The sequence below is a fragment of the Rana temporaria genome, chromosome 5 (genome assembly GCF_905171775.1).
Source record: "Rana temporaria chromosome 5, aRanTem1.1, whole genome shotgun sequence".
Lineage (NCBI taxonomy): Eukaryota > Metazoa > Chordata > Amphibia > Anura > Ranidae > Rana > Rana temporaria.
This window is the reverse complement of record NC_053493.1, coordinates 212,848,606-212,865,014: the sequence shown is the minus strand read 5'-3', so window position 1 is coordinate 212,865,014 and position 16,409 is coordinate 212,848,606. Positions and strand designations below refer to the sequence as shown.

The following is a 16,409-nucleotide window of genomic DNA, read 5'->3' as shown; positions in this document are numbered from 1 at the left end:
CTAAATTTTTCAGGATCCCAACAGGAAAATGTGGTCACATGAGCAAAACAAATAAAAAAAAATTTGCCAGAAAGAATGATACCTCCCTGTAATAGCCACGCAAATTTGGAGGACCTAGGTAATCAGTTCCAGAGCTTCTGTCAGTTGATTCAAGCTGACAGATTCTATTTCCCTTTCTGACCCTTTAATGATCGGATCATACAGGCCAGGCCTAATTCAGCAGGGCATTAACAAGTTTAAAGTATAACTAAAGGCAGTTTTGGATAATGGGGATAGGGATTATAAAACCCGCCAGTTTTTATTGCTATCTATGTCCCCATTAGGGAGATTCACCATCTCTATTTGTCCTGTTTATCATTATCATTGAATGTGAAAGTAAAAGATGGTCCAAAATGCTGGGTTGTCCCCAGAAAAGTAAGAGGAGCAATCTCTAGTTCTGATGACCTGGGGGTCCCCAAGAGACTCCCTTAATTTGCACGGATTTCCTCTCACGTCTTGTTTGGCTATGGGACAGGAAGTGAAGGGAAAAGATGACAAAAATAAACCTCACAGGGGTTATAATCCTCCCTTACCCTATCCAAAATGAAAAAAAAAAAACGTTTTGCCTATAGTTCTACTTTAGCAATAACAAAATAAATGTAAAGTTGACTGTATTGTCTAACTGGGTTTACCAGTCACACTTGACTACAAAGAGATTAGTACTGAGAAATCTGTTTGGGTTCCTGCAATTTATATGACTAAAATTGCCCAATTATCACATAATAACAGCCAGCATAATCATAATCATTTTAACTGAGTAAACAGTAACAGTAAAGTTCCCAGGCAAACCCAAAGTTTATAAAGTCCCTAGGTAGATTGTAGAAGGAATACAATGATGTCATCATTACCTCCACCCCACACACCTGTTGACTGGACAGTGATGGAACATAAGCAGAGTAGTAAAGTCATTCATTTACTCGCTCTGCTTTGTCTACCTACCAGCATGTTATTTATCAGCACATTGGCATCAAGCCCAACTGACTGGCACCTTGACCTGATTCTCCCTCCTCATCCTGAGCCCTGCTGTACAGGGATTACAAGGGGCTGAAAAAAATCTAATTTAGGTACTTGCACTAGCTGCTATTACCTAAATGTATTTATGAATATACAACTGCATTCATTCGTGTATTTTATATCTGCCCCAGGTTTAGCTTTAAATGCCTTAGTAATGATTAATAATTATAAATCATGTAACACATAGAAATTAGAGAACATGCCATATGTGAGCTGGTAAATCAATGGAATGGAATAATACCCCATTATTTTACTATATACGGTAGTGAATCATAGCTACTTTTCTAAGGAGCATTAACTGGTATAAAAATGAGTGTAAACCAGACTTGCCAGAAGTTAACAACTGTCTCAGCTTGCTTGCAGGCAGTGTAAACTATATTACCATTTTGGGGTATCCTATTGACTCCAGCACTCATGTGCTATATTTATATTCAGAAATTTTAGCGTTTAGGTCTGTCTATAAAAAGAACTCCTCTGCTGGCAAAATATTACTGAATGAAAGACTTTATTGTAGCAGAAAGTCAGGTAGACTTATTTTGGCAGATGCTGTAATATGGCTTTGATTTATAACAGCTGTGCAGCAGCTATTAGATGAGAAATTGTTCAGATTTACTAAAACAAGTAGTGATTTATCTAAATGGTATTAGGAGAAATCATGAGGGCCAAAAATTCCCAGGCTATTTAATTACAAACATCAACAATTTTCTGTAATTGTGATAATTTGCATTTAGTGTCAAAGGAATTAAACCAGGGCTGGTGAGAGACTGGGCAAGAAGGAAGTCAGGAAGAGGCCAAAGAACAAATATATTGACTGTTAAAAAGTAAAACTAGCCAGGGAATTTATAAATGTTTCTCTATATTTCTATTCTAAATGTTATCGGCAACTTCCAAACAAATAGAGCCGTAACTTTCAAATTGGTGTGAACCGTCTTCTACTTTTAACTAACGTTAACTAAAACGGAAATCTGTCTCCTCAAAAGTGATAGGAGGAGAGATGTTTACAAATCCTTAGATAACTTGCACACTTTTATATCTTCCTAACATGCCAAAGGATGTGTAAAGAAAATGGGATCATTCAGTGCCTGTCACAGCTACTAATTGCTCCTGGGCCATTGTCTGGCATACATTTTTTTTATCTTGGGCCACCCCAATATTACTTTGGCCTTGTCTTTGGGATTGCTGGCCTTTTGAAACATGTATTTTTACCAAAGCTTTTGTTTGTTTGTGTTTTGGCAGACTGAATCTAGTTATCTTACCACAGTTCCTGTATTTTGCATAATAAACTTTATTTAATCAGATGGACAGTTCATACTGATGGAAAAATCCTAGAGCACAAGGCTACCACCACCAAATGTATTGTAGGTACTAGGTATGGTAGCTTCTGAGACACCGTTACAACCATACCCCATTGCTTTCAACCTGCCTTTGATCGGCTTAAAGTGCACTTGAAACAATACAGCTGAGTGCATTCTGTGATACTTAACTGAAAAGGATTTAAAAACACACTACTCTTGGAGCTTGGAAGGAGGAATTTTTTTCATAACTTGCAACTTAAAGCAGAGTTCCATCCAAAAGTGGAACTTTCACTCCTTTCCTTTCGCACCTTTCAGGGGGGGGAGAGGATACCTTTCACAGGTATCCTATCCCCACTTCTGCCAGCCAGCACCACCTAGACATCACCGCTTGGCTCCCTCCTCCTTCCCCTAATAGGAGATAATAGGCTAATAGGAGAGAGAAGCGGAGACTCACGCATGCGCAGTAGGGTTCCCGGCGTAAAGCCATAAGGCTACACTTCCGGGTTTCCTTACCCACAGTGTCAGCGGCATGCACCCGACAGCTGATGGAAACATCAGCTGCAGGTGCCGACATTGCTGGACTACAGGATGGGTAAGTGTCCTTTTTTTAAAAGTCAGCAGCTGCAGTATTTGAAGCTGCTGGCTTTTAAATTTTGAAGCGGTGGGTGGACCTCCGCTTTAAATACCTTTCCTTCCCTTTCTGACAAGCTCTATTGTCAGCCTGTACATTTCCACCGAGGAACCGGAGCTTTAAGATCATGTGATTGCATGTAAAATCTTGGGAAAAAGGGTATTTACATTGTGATTTATGCAAAAATAAATGTGTGGCAATGTGGAACAATGGGTAGGGTGAATTGTAAAGTTAATTTATTGTAGAATTTCCTTCTACTTTTTATTGACACATATGATATGTTACATTGTTTACCTAATTTGGATGGTTTGTATATAGTATCTGCATTAAAAAAGCACTTAAAGCACATCAATAAGCAGGGGTGGAAAATTCATTTTCCCAGGGGGCATCATGAGAAGCTGGGACTCTTGTGGAGGGCCAAGCCAGCTGCAAACAGACTGCTGTAACAGGGGGAGGAGGATCAGGTAGAGGACTGGCACCTGTGGCAGACTGTCACTGCTGCCCTGGAGGAGAAACACACTATGACTGGCATGTGGCTGCCTAGGGACTGGGGGAGGAGAAACAGCAGTCCACTGAGCTTCCCAGTGAATTGCTGTGCAACGGGGCATGTCAGGACAAGTCTGATCAATGAAGGAGAGTACACTGAGTTCCCAGCACAGCTAGAAAACTGAACACAGTATGCTCTCCTGCTTAGTGTGGTCAGATTTTAATAGAACTGGCAGGATCACCAGGGATTTCCCACAAAGGAAGCAGTACAAAGAGAACAGGATACTTTCTCATACAAGTACATGGTACAGCAGGTACATATCAGCAATTTAAAAATTGTTGCGGTAACAAATTTTTTAACACATTTTTTAAACCAGTAAGTGATTAAAAATCTTCCCAATGAAATACAAACAACAAAAAGGTTTAGATACACTTTAAAAGCAATGAAAATTGCATAAAGAATTTATATACATTCTCAGAATTAAAAGTCTGATTTAAAATGACAGAAAAGTAACATGATGCAAAGGCCTATAACGTATGGACAGGAATCTATTACAGCCATTTTTGCTCTCTGTAATTCTACAATCGCAAAATTATCAAAAGAAGTTCTAGAGTGTCTGAATAAATTCTCTCTTTTTTTCAAACACTGCCTCATACAGTTTTTAAAATTAATTTTTTAAGCTTTCATAAAGATTTGTGTCTACCTTCTGAAGAGTTCCAGCTGCCAAGAGGTTGTATGAGGATTTGTTAATTCATGGATGGCATAATGCATTCTTATTATGCGTATTTATGAAAGGACATGCCTTTCCAGAAAAATGAAGCAGACCATGAAAGGAATAAGTAAATATGTGCAAGCAGCTCTACAATAGTTGCTAAGATCTCTATAGGTCTGTGTAATTAGGTGTATTGATACATTTACAAAGAGGAGACATATCCAGCAACACTTTTTGTACATGATAGCTAGGAAATCTACAAGAATAAGCATGTTATCATCACCAATCATTTAACAGACTTGTACGATTGGCTGTACAACTCAGTAAAAAGCAGAAAGGGAAGAACCATGGAAGGGAACGGGATCATCGTCTTTTAAATCTACCATATTTTTTTTTTTTATATCTGATGACTTGACTTGAACTCTGCATGTAAGGTGACAAAGCCTATAACGACTCCTGTCTCAATCACAATGCATGCCATGCAGAACAAATAAGCAAATGGACTTAATGTTAAATAATTTATTCATATGAGGTGTGTCCTTGATATTTTCTTGTTTTTAAAATCTTGGAAAAATGTGTACATTTAATATTATGTTTAAACTGTTTATATATATATACACATATTACAGTACATAATGGATAGCATCTAAACCCACTGCCTATCCCCCATAATCAATGCCCAACTTTTAAATAGAGAAGCAGAACAATACTAAACAGTGCAGGGAAAGTCACAATAGGGTCCTGTTTAACCTTTAGTGGTCTGTTTCTCTTCCTGAGCTCATGTTCAGATGCATTCAGTGTGAAAGTAGTAAATAATGTTAAGTGTGTTCAACTATCTTAATGTAAATGTCAGTCCCCGTTAATGTAAATATCCCAGCTAGTGACAATGTTACTGTCTGTTTATGCAGGTAAATGAATCATGCTGAATGGTGCAATCTTTGAATGTTAACATAAGCTTCACTGAACATGTGTGTGTATACATTTCTGGATCAACATTTAGTATAGGTATAATTTTCCTAAGCAGCGGGGTTGATTTAGAAAATAAGTAAAAAATGTTTACTTTGCAAGGTGAATGTTCACTTGGCTTAGGCTGGCCATGCATGTTTAAAGAGGTTGTAAAGGAAAAAATAATTTTCCCTAAATAGCTTCCTTTACCTTAGTGCAATCTTCCTTCACTTACCTCATCCTTCGATTTTGCTTTTAAATGTCCTTATTTCTTCTGAGAAATGCTCACTTCCTGTTCTTCTGTCTGTAACTCAACACTGTAATGCGAGGCTTTCTTCCTGGTGTGGAGAAAGCCTCTTGAGGGGGGAGAGGGCGAGCAGGATAGTCAGGACGCTCTCTAATTTGCAGATAGAGAAAGGAGCTGTGTGTTAGTGGGCATCCTGACACTCCTGCTCGCCCCCTCAAGAGGCTTTCTCCACACCAGGAAGAAAGACTTGCATTACGGTGTTGAGTTACAGACAGAAGAACAGGAAGTGAGGATTTCTCAGAAGAAATAAGGACGTTTAAAAGCAAAATGGAAGGATGAGGTAAGTAAAGGAGGACTGCACTGAGGTAAAGTAAGCTATTTAGGGAAAACAATAATTTCCTTTACAACTCCTTTAATTTTCTTGTACAATTTATCCTTTAGATTTACCAAAAACAATATAATATTGGGTCAAAACTAAACAACACTTTCAATTGTATCCAATTAGATAGGCCCTTGCATTACATTGTTGAATGTAAATCTAAAGAAAATTGTACAGAAAATTGTATAATGTATGGCCAGCCTAAGTGAAAGAGCTGCTATTTTTTTAATCTGGAACATGTTTGGGCATTCAACGTGAATATGAATTCACCTAATTTGCTAAGTTAATTGAACATTCGCTTTGTTAAGAGAAAATGTTCCACTCCTTTAGTAGGTGTCTCCTAAAGACTACAACAGGCAATGATGTGAATCCAACAAATATGGTAAAATGACATCCATATTCAGTGAGGCTGTGCAAAAGCTGAAATTGATGTAGAATTATGCATCATTAGGAACTATGAAGATTAGTGTAGGTGCTTACCTGATTATAATATGTTTTAAATACAACAACACCCCCAGCGCAGGACTGAACGTAACTGGGGTAGTGCTGGCCATTTTCTCGTAACCAGACTTGTGTTCCCTGGAGAGAAAAAAAGAATTCAATTAACTTATAAAATAGAGAAACAAATATTTTGTTACAATATGCCAAGACATTAAACAAACAAAAACGGATGTTCCTTTATCAGATTATTTGAAAAGAGACTGGTTCCATCGCATATTTCCCACGAGGGTCGGTAACCCCAAAGCAAATACTATGCAGTTCATTGTGCTGAAAAATGTTGTAAATTAAAAAAAAAATTGAAATTCTAATCTGTGGTACAAAAGAGGCATTACAGATGTACAGGTAAATTGTCACCATAAATAATAAGAGAAGTCCCACATAGATCCTAACTTAAACAAATGTTACCACCTAAAATATATAGAGGTGAAATTTATTATGAACTATTGACAAAATAGAAAATGAATATGTATGATACAGTCTGCCACTATTATTAAAGTGCATCTAAATCCAAAAACCTTTATCCCAAAAGAAAAAAGAAACTGTTGCTGCTTAAAACGTGTTAGCTGGAGTTTGGCTTCAATTTGTTATCTGCTATTGAATCTAACACTCCTCTCCCCCCAGACTGACAATGCTGCTGTCCAAAGGTATTTCTGTGCTCCTTCATCCAGCGTAGTGTCACTCTAATACAGGAAGTGTGTTACTGGTCATATCACCAGGTGAAAACAGAGGGGGAAAAAGCCTAAAAAAGGATCTTGGTAAACAGCCAATGGCTCTTTACCAATGTGATCAGCTGTGTCCAATCACAGCTGATCTCATGTAAGACAAGAACACGCTGGTTATTAGCATTCCTCTCCGCACACTGACAGCGTGTGAGGTGAGGAGAGCTGATCAGCGGCATTTCTTCACAGGATAGATCTGCACAGATAATTAGGGCACTAGAGCTTTCTTTTGATATTTAATCATGAGGCCTCATACACACAATCGTTTTCCTTGACAGAATCCATCAAGAAACTTGGTGGCAGAGCTTTTTTGCCAATGAAAACGGTCGTGTTTTTTTTTTCATCGAGAAAACTGTCGAGGAACTCGACGAGAAAAAAAGAGAACAAGTTCTCTTTTTCCTCGACGGGAGTCTCAATTTCCTCGTCGTGTTCCTCATCGGGCTGGTTTTCAATGAGAAACACGTTTGTGTGTATACTAAGAAAGCATGCTCAGAATAAAGTATGAGACGGGAGCGCACCTTCGGTAAAAGTAGCGTTTGTAATGGAGATAGCACATTTGTCACGCTGTAACAGTCTGAAAAGTGCAAATCGTCTCTTACCAAACTTTTACTTAACACGCAGTAACATGAGATTAGCAAAAGCAGCCCCAAGAGTTGTGCCAGTGGAATCAAACTTCCCCTGCCGTTGTATGTGTTGTACGTCACCGCGTTTGAGAACGAGGAGATTTGATCTTGACAGTGTGTACGCAAAGAAAGCTTGTCGAGTTCCTCCACAAGCCTGACAAGGAACTCGTCGAGGAAAACGATGTTTCATTTACGACGAGTTCCTCGGTCGTGTGTACGAGGCCTCAGATTAAAAAAAGTGCACTTGGAAGTGCAGTTGCTCTAGATCTGAATGGGACATGCAAGGAAAATAAAAAACAGTTATTTTTGCTTGCACATGATTGGATGATAAAATCAGTAGAGCTTCCCCTAATTTCAAAGCTTCCTCTTAGATCTACAGCGATCTACAGCGACTGCACTTACTAGTGCAAAGTGGATTTGCCTTTCGTAAATAACCCCCATTCTATTTGTTGTCTGATGTCGGCTTACACGGAGAAAAGGTAGGATACCTGCTTTTAGACCTATTGGAATTCCATCCCAAAATTAAATAGGGTCAACCATCTGCAAACAAAGATGCACTTTGCTTATGACAAAATATTTAAAGTAACCGTAGCAGCTGCTTGGTTATTATCTAACATTAGTTTACCATCTAAAGTGCATGGTCTGCTTGTCTTTCATTGAAGGAATATTTGATTAGATACACTACTGATCTTCACGTGAAAATGTTAGTTGTCGGTTAAAAGATTGAAAGAAAATCTGTCTGCAAGCAGTGAAAAGAAAAAAAAAGTTAAAAGGAACTATAAAATAATTTTGAAATTCTTGCCTGCAAATTACAATGGTACACCGATGTTAAATTCACTTAAAAAAAATATAAACAACACCCGATCTTTTTCCTCCTTTTGCCATTGCCTCCTACATTGGAGAGCTTTGCTGTGCTGCGCAAATGCTCATGGGAAAATTAGTACAATGTGATTACACATACAGTATTTGTGTTGCTATTATAAAACAAGCTACCAAACAATGGAGAAGCAACTATTTCACTTTGAATGACGTAAGTCATATTGTTAATATGCTGTTACATAATACTTAAGCATTCGTGGAAAATAACCGTAGTCTGATGAAACTATTGATATATTTAATTTTCCATTTGTAATGGCTGTCAAAAATTTCTATTGCAATTTAAAAATCAAGAAAGCTAGTGGCAGGACAAGGAATTCAATATCAGTATTATAATTATGAACACATCCAAATATGTGAACTGTGGGTATTCTGTACCTGCGGAGGTACAGTGACTGCATTGTTGGACCTTATTTGTGAAGGCCACCTTAGACTATTATAATAATTAAGGGCAAGGTCTGGTGCAACTAGATCCTCTGTAAATAATATATATATCTTCTGTAAAAATATATCAGAGATGTTTATGTTATTCGTCACTTGCGTCACTGGGACCCTTTTCTAAAAATACACCAGTTACTCTCAATATTAATTGCATATTACTATTTCAATGAGTTTGTAGCACAACACTCACTCAGATTCTGACTAAACAGCAAAGCCATGTTAGGCCTCGTACACACGACCGGATCTATCCGCTGGGATTGATCCGCGGATCAGTTCCAGCGGACAAATCTGATCGCCTGTACGGCCTAGCGGATATTTATCCACGGAGATTCGTCCGGCCGATCGATTTCAAGCAGATAGAAATTTCTTAGCATGCTAAGAAATCTATCCGCTTGAATCGTGTCCAGCGGATTGATCCGGTCGTCTGTACAGACTCACCGGATCAATCCGTCCGCTCCCCTCCCTCGCATGCGTCATAATGATTCGACGCATGCGTGGAAGTACTTACCTTCCAGCGTCGCGCACGTCGCCGCGTCCTCGTCGCGGCGACGGCGCAACACGTCACCGCGGATGTATTCCGGGCGGATTTTGATCCGATGGTGTGTACAAGCCATCGGATCAAAATCCGGAGGAGAAATCTCCGCTGGAAACGGTCCGGCTGACCGTTTCCAGCGGAGATCCCCTCGTCTGTACGAGTCCCAAAATGTAACAACATTCTTTATATCCCAAACAATACAAGTCAATTATGAGTATATCATCCAAGAAACAATGATGTTGATTTACTATAGGTGGAGCTGTGTTCACTCCCAGCATCTGATAACATGAAAGTAAAAACCCAGTTTTTCTAAATTGTTCCTGCACATGGTTGAACATTGACTCTGCTAAGTGAACAGTCCCTGCTGCTTCATTAAAGTGGAGGTTCACCCTATAAAAAATTTCTAACACTAAATCCAGCTCAGTCCTGCATATAAAATGACACTGACCTTTTTTTTTCTCTTTGCCATAGATAGAGTTAAGTCGTGGAATTTACCGCGGCTTCCGGGCGCACCGGCGCCGAATAGAGCCAAGCCGACCTGAGCTTCTTTCGGGAAGTCGTGACGCGCTGTGTGCGCCGTCCTTTAGCATGTCAATCAATTGGCATGACAATAGGAACGCCCACTCCCGCGGGATTCCCTACCCGGAAGCCGCGGTGAATTCCACAACTTAACGCTATCTACGGCAAAGAAAAAAAAAGGCCAGTGTCATTTTATTGCAGGACTGGGCTGGATTTAGTGTTAGGAATTTTTTATAGGGTGAACCTCCACTTTAAGGCTGGTCATAGATGGTTCGAATCTCCGCTGAGGCAGCAGGAACTGCATGAGATTTGGACCATACATTGGGAGGAAAGAAATTTGCACCATCTATGGCTTGCCAAAATCACAATGAGTCTAATGTCCTCCTTATTTTTAGAAGAATATAAACTAAGGAAGCTGCTTTACCTGCAAGTAGTATTTCCTTCAATTTAGTTCTTTCATTTACATGGGCTTGTCAGACAGCACAGCCACTTACTGTTAAAGCAGAACTAAACCATGTGTGCTGGGTGTACACAAACAATAATAATAAAATTATAGGAGAAAGAGTTTGCAAAAGAGTCTCTACCACCCAGCAGTTCTTTTATTTCCCAGCTTATGATGTACAGTGCTGTTCACCACCAGCCTGCTGAATGGACAGTGTAGGAGCAGCAGGAGACTCATAAGCCTCCTGCTCTCTCTGCCCTCTCTTCATATCGGCATGTTCATTGTCAATAAATGTGCATGTAGAATACCTGGCTGTCTCCCAGTTTTAACATTTTCTTTCCCAAAAGTCAGATTCAACTGTTTAGACTAACTGCATTAACAAATAAATGTAATGGTTTAGGATTCCATCAAAAATAATGCAACTGAACTGAATTCATAAAACAATTAAACTAATAGGTAGCAAATACAAGTTTATATAGGATAATATGATGAAGTGAGAATCAACAAGTACATTCCAATATATGAGGAGCAGAAAATTAAAAGAGGATATAGGAAATAGTTTGTGAAGGACAAAGGGCCCACAACACAATCAACAATTTTAAATCTATCTCTAAAACCACAACATAATACCATCAATATCATATAAAGCTACTCATAGAGTTATTTTTATCCAATGCAGTTCCTTTTACAGAATTACAAGTTAAACAATTGGCTTTTACGCTTTTTGAATTACATACCCTGTCAATGGTTCCTAAGGGCTCAGAAACACTAGGCTAACAATAAACGGATGTCATTGTAAATGGTATTTAATAAAGCTTTACTTTCTCAAATGGGGTGCAACATTTTGACATAATAGGTGATGAAGAATTGTCACACACCTGGCAGTTAAAGCTGCAATGCATATGTTGGATTGAGTACATTTAAAAACCTAGAGCTGCCAACACAAAACCTAAAAAGAATGAGCCTTAAAGAGAATGATACAATTGACACTTACAGCTGCCTCTGGGATTTGGCAAATTTAGTTATGAGTGGACAGCTGCATTTCTACAGGGCTTGGCAGGCTCCTAACTGGTCTGCCAATGGCTTCAATAACATTTATCTTGGAGGATAATTTTAAACATAGCAACTATACATGAAACGTAACTTATTATAGGCTATCAATTTGAAACACATATATGATCACAGCATACAGTATATCAAAGCATTTCTGCCAGCTACATAAAATATTAACTGATTTAAAAAAGTAATTAAGAAATTATCTCTATAGGACCAGAGAAGGAACAACAAATATTAAGGGACTCCTCCCAGTTTAATGGCCAACATGCTTTTGGGAGACATTTTTGAGCGTTATCTTTGGTGTTTCCTTTTACGATGAGAAAGCAGAGCAAAGCAATCTTTCACTGGGCACTTTCAAAATGCAATTTTCCATAAGCCAGGAATGTATATTACTCTAGGGGCCCCATCACACTTATGTGTGTCACATGCATTGTGTTGAGCATGCCAATTTACTATAATAGGCCCTCAATGTGCAATGGATTACCAAAAAAGCAACAGCTTATTTTCTTTCCAGCATAGAGAGGTAGGTGCATTTGTATTGGTCAAGTATGTTCATGGGTGTGGCATATAAAGTGAATGTCAATGCACAACAAAGAGCATAAATGTCATGTTGTTGTACCATGCATCAGCATGCATGATAACGTGCGTTGATGTGTGTCTAATGCACACACAATAGTGCGAAGGGGCCCTCATACCCACTATGCCATTATTTTGGGTAGAGTAGTTCAGTCACCTACAAGATCTGCCTTTTGGTTTAAAATGTTCTAAAGCCCATGTTTTTGCTATTAAATAGTCTCATAGACTAAATGTATTGCCAACAATCAAGACTATTCATGGATGTTCTAGGTTTTTGTAGGTTTAAACTAATAAAAAAAAGGCATAGCAAGGTTAGTTCATGTCAAAGTGCAAAAAAGTGTAGCTATTTTAACACCTGACTGCTAAAGCTCTCACATGCAGCATGGGGATGCCTTTGTGTTCATAGAATGGGTCTATTCTTTTTTGCCGGAAAAACTGAACAGTTGCAGTTCCTGTATATTTGGTGACAATATTAAGATTTCACTGTCCTCACAAGAACTTTCTGATACCACAACTGTGTTGTTACAGGTAAATGCAAAATAGAGGTAATCTTGAATTGGAAACTGAAAGTTCTTTCCATTTCAGCAGATCATGTTTTTTTGTTATTCACATAATATTTATAAAAAAAATGATTTGGTTTATAGAGTACAAAAATAGACAATTAGAAAAGGCATACAAAATAGCAGCTTAGTAAATTCCGTTCCTCATATAGATCAGAAATGTTCAAAGATATCACAAGAACAGCTACATATCACAGTGGGGTTGATTTACTAAAGCTGGAGAGTGCAAAACCTAATGCAGCTGTCCATGGTAGTCAATTGGCTTCTAACTTCAGCTTGTTCAAATACGTTTTGACAAAAAAAAAGGAACTGATTGGTTTCTATGCAGAGCTGTGCCAGATTTAGCATTCTTAAGCTTTAGTAAATCAACTCAAGTGAGTGAGAAAATGTACAGAAAGTTACGATATACGGCGTCTCTCCTAGAAGCGCATGAGACCTCTTGATCAAAGTTTTTCCGTTACCTCCAACTCCACTACAGGATATCATCCCTCTGTTGCACCTCTACCTACCCCTTTTGGAAAACAACCTTTGAACACATATGCCTACACACACTGGGCTTGCCTGGTCTTATTTCCACCCTTAATGCATCCCTGATTAGTAGAACGTCCCCTTCTTCTCTCTCATATATTTCTCAGTGGGAACAGGACTTGGCGTCCGAGATAGACCTAACAGACTGGAGTAAGGCCTGGTCCTCCATAGCAAAATGCTAATTTTACACTGCCACCTTAGAGGAAGCATGCTCCTAAGTTGGTACTGGGTCCCAGCCCATATTTCTCATGCCAACCCTAGCTCTAGTGACCGCTGTTTCCTAGGGCTGTGACCATTGGGAGGATGTCTTACATATATGGTGGATTTTCCCACATTTGATAGGCTTTTATTCCCGAGTCTCGGGCCTTCTACACATTCTATTGCATCTGACTACTTGAAAGGATGCTAAATTAGCTCTGCTGCGCTGTCTTATACTGAGCACCTATGCTGGTCTGAAAAAGTTGGCAACTTTCTTATTTTTGTCAGCGAAGAGGACAATTTCCCAGGCCTTGAGAAAGCCTATGGTTTCTTTTCGGGGCGTTAGAGCCTGAATAATGATTTTAATGAATAGATGTCTAGCATTCTCAAGGACTCTCACGACGATTTTTTTAAGATTTTGGAATCTTGGCTTCAATATGCTTTCCTCTCACTTCCTCCAGTTAGTATAGGATGCCTGTGACTACCCAACCTGATGATCCAGAGTCCATATACCCATTGCGCTTCCTCCCTCTTTTTTCTCTTCTGATGGCCCCCCCATCTAATTTATTTTCTTTTGTCCTTACTTTCTTCCTCTTCCTCCCTGGGGTTGTTGTTCCCCTCCTCTTTTTGTTTGTGGATACCTTGATCTTCTTGAGTGCGTAATTTATACTGCACCATTCTCAGGGAATATGTTAGTCCAGGCTTGACATTGATATCCTTGCGAATCTTCCTGGACCTTGTTTCTAAGTTGTTCATGCTCCTTGAATATTACCAATGCCACTGTTTAAACTTTTTTGGCAATACATGAAGCCTCAATCTAATTTATGCTGTCATTCCAAGCCCCTGCATGGACAGATTGGATGCTTCTTTGTTATTTTTAAAAATAAGTTATAGAAATATTTGTACCAGAAAGATACAATGTTCTACCTACTTCAGCTCTCACACCTGTTTACCCCCTGTGGACCAGACCATATTTCATATGTCTGCTATGTGTCTGATCATGAGTCTATAACTTTGTAATTATTTATGATAAAGAATTGCTACATATATTGTGTTTTGGTGGACAAACTGTGCTTTCTTGTGGCTCTAACGTCCTCTGAGAATCGTTTTTATGTATTTGAATTTTAGGGGAAAAAGAGTAAAAATCTGAAAAAATATATTTTTTTCAAGTTTGATCGGTAATATTTTGAACACAAGTACCAATAATGTTAGGAAAACATATACATTTCATTCTGCTGCTTGTTCTATTCCCTGCAAAATTGTAATTACATTTTTGGTACAAAGCATGTTATTTACAAAATAAATAAAGTATTTATTTATTTTTGCATACATTTAATTTTTCTTACACTGCATCAGTAATGTATGGTTCTTACTGATTTAAAATACAACAGATATACCCTAACCACATATTTTTAACAGTTTTAATACATTGTTAAAAGATAACAATGTATATATGTGCTTTATAAAAGAAATCCAGAAAATAATTTAATATAGAAACATGGAACAGGAGATGAAACTGTTAAATAGTGATTATACAGGTTGAAATGAAAGGGTTAAGTATTAAAAAAAAAAAAAGCATGTCCTGGTTAATTAAGAGTTAACTGCCCTGTGAACACAATAAAAACTTTCCTCTGTCAGCTGCAGCTCTCTCACTCACAAATCTGTCTGACAGGGAATACAGGAGATAAGATAGCTACTGTGTTACTTATTTGTTGTTGTTTTGGCTTAAAATGTTACATTGAATTCTTACTGAGATTATCTGTCAGAATGATCATTTAGTGGGGAAGGCTTCTGAGTGAGTGAGAAACTTATATAGCGCAGCACATGCGAACTGAATCGCCTCTGGGCGCTTGGTGACCATTGCTTTTTATTTTTTGTCCTCAGAAGAGATGGGTTTTGATCAATTTCCTGAAGGCTAAATGGTTCTCCTCCAGCCGAATGCTGTCTGGTAGAGCATTCCATAGTCTAGGTCCTTGGACCGCAAATCTTTGTTCTCCTTTGGACTTGTATCTGGCTTTAGGTATCTGGAGTAGATTTTGGTTGGTGGATCGCAGAACGCGATTGGGATTGTGAGCTTTTAGTTTTTCGCATAGATATTGGGGGGCATTTACCACAATACACTTATGCGTAAGACAGAGTGCTTTGAAAGTGATTCTGTCTTTTACTGGCAACCAATGAAAGGGATCTCAGTGAAGGTGAGATTGATTACCAAGGTTTTTTCCCAGTCACAAGTCGAGCGGCTGTATTTTGAACGACTTGCAGACGCTTGATTTGGAACTTTGGGAGTCCAAGATAAAGGGAATTTGCATAGTCAAGTCTGGAGTTGATAATTGTTCCAACTACGACTGCTATGTCTTCTTTTGAGATAAAGGGAATGAGTCTGCGTAGTAGGCACAGCAGATGATGCGATCCGCTGACTACTGACCCTATTTCTGCATCCATTGTCATGTAGGTGTCGAAGATGACTCAGAGACTTTTGACTTTGGTGCTAGGGGTGATGATTTTGCCCAGAATGGGCGGGGGTATCCATGTTGTTGAGGGATGATTCTGACTAGCTCCCAGTCATAGGATCTCATGGGCTGTGCACAGTAGCTGAGCAGGAGAGTGTACAGAGTTTTTTTTTTTAATGTTTGTAAGACACCCAAGGTAGGCTACAGGACACCAGGAATGTGTCCAGAATGGCAGGTATATTCCCCAGATGAGTTGTGGTTCCTTTTGTTTTAGAATCATTGCTGTGTACTCAGGGCTTCTCACCCAAGTACTCTCTGGATTGATAAGTCCATTGTATGGACCTGGAAATTTGGAGGTTCGAAGAGTTCTGGGTGGGAAGAACTTCCAAACCTTGACTACCAGGATATTGCTCCTGTGGGGGCTATACCATAGGTAAGGGAGGCACTGTGTGTGTCTATAGCCACAGATCCAGCTTGGTAATGAACCATTTTTAAAATTTATTTTCACTTGTTGATCTGGCCAGTAAGTCTGTTATTTGTTTTACTTTATTTAACATATCAACTGTCCGTGAAAAGTACCAGTTAACGTGTTAAGATTTCTCACTAACAGGGGTGCTTACAATGATTAGATTTTAT

General features: G+C 38.8%; 1 protein-coding gene across 1 annotated transcript in view; it reads right to left on the bottom strand.

Moving 5' to 3' along the window:
* LOC120940588 (unconventional myosin-X-like) overlaps nucleotides 1-16,409 on the bottom strand; it is a 287,319-nt gene that overhangs the window by 234,238 nt on the left and 36,672 nt on the right. The window contains exon 2 of the mRNA XM_040353535.1: nucleotides 6,230-6,328. Within this exon, the coding sequence (XP_040209469.1) occupies nucleotides 6,230-6,328 (99 nt within the window). The remainder of the gene's footprint in view (nucleotides 1-6,229; nucleotides 6,329-16,409) is intronic.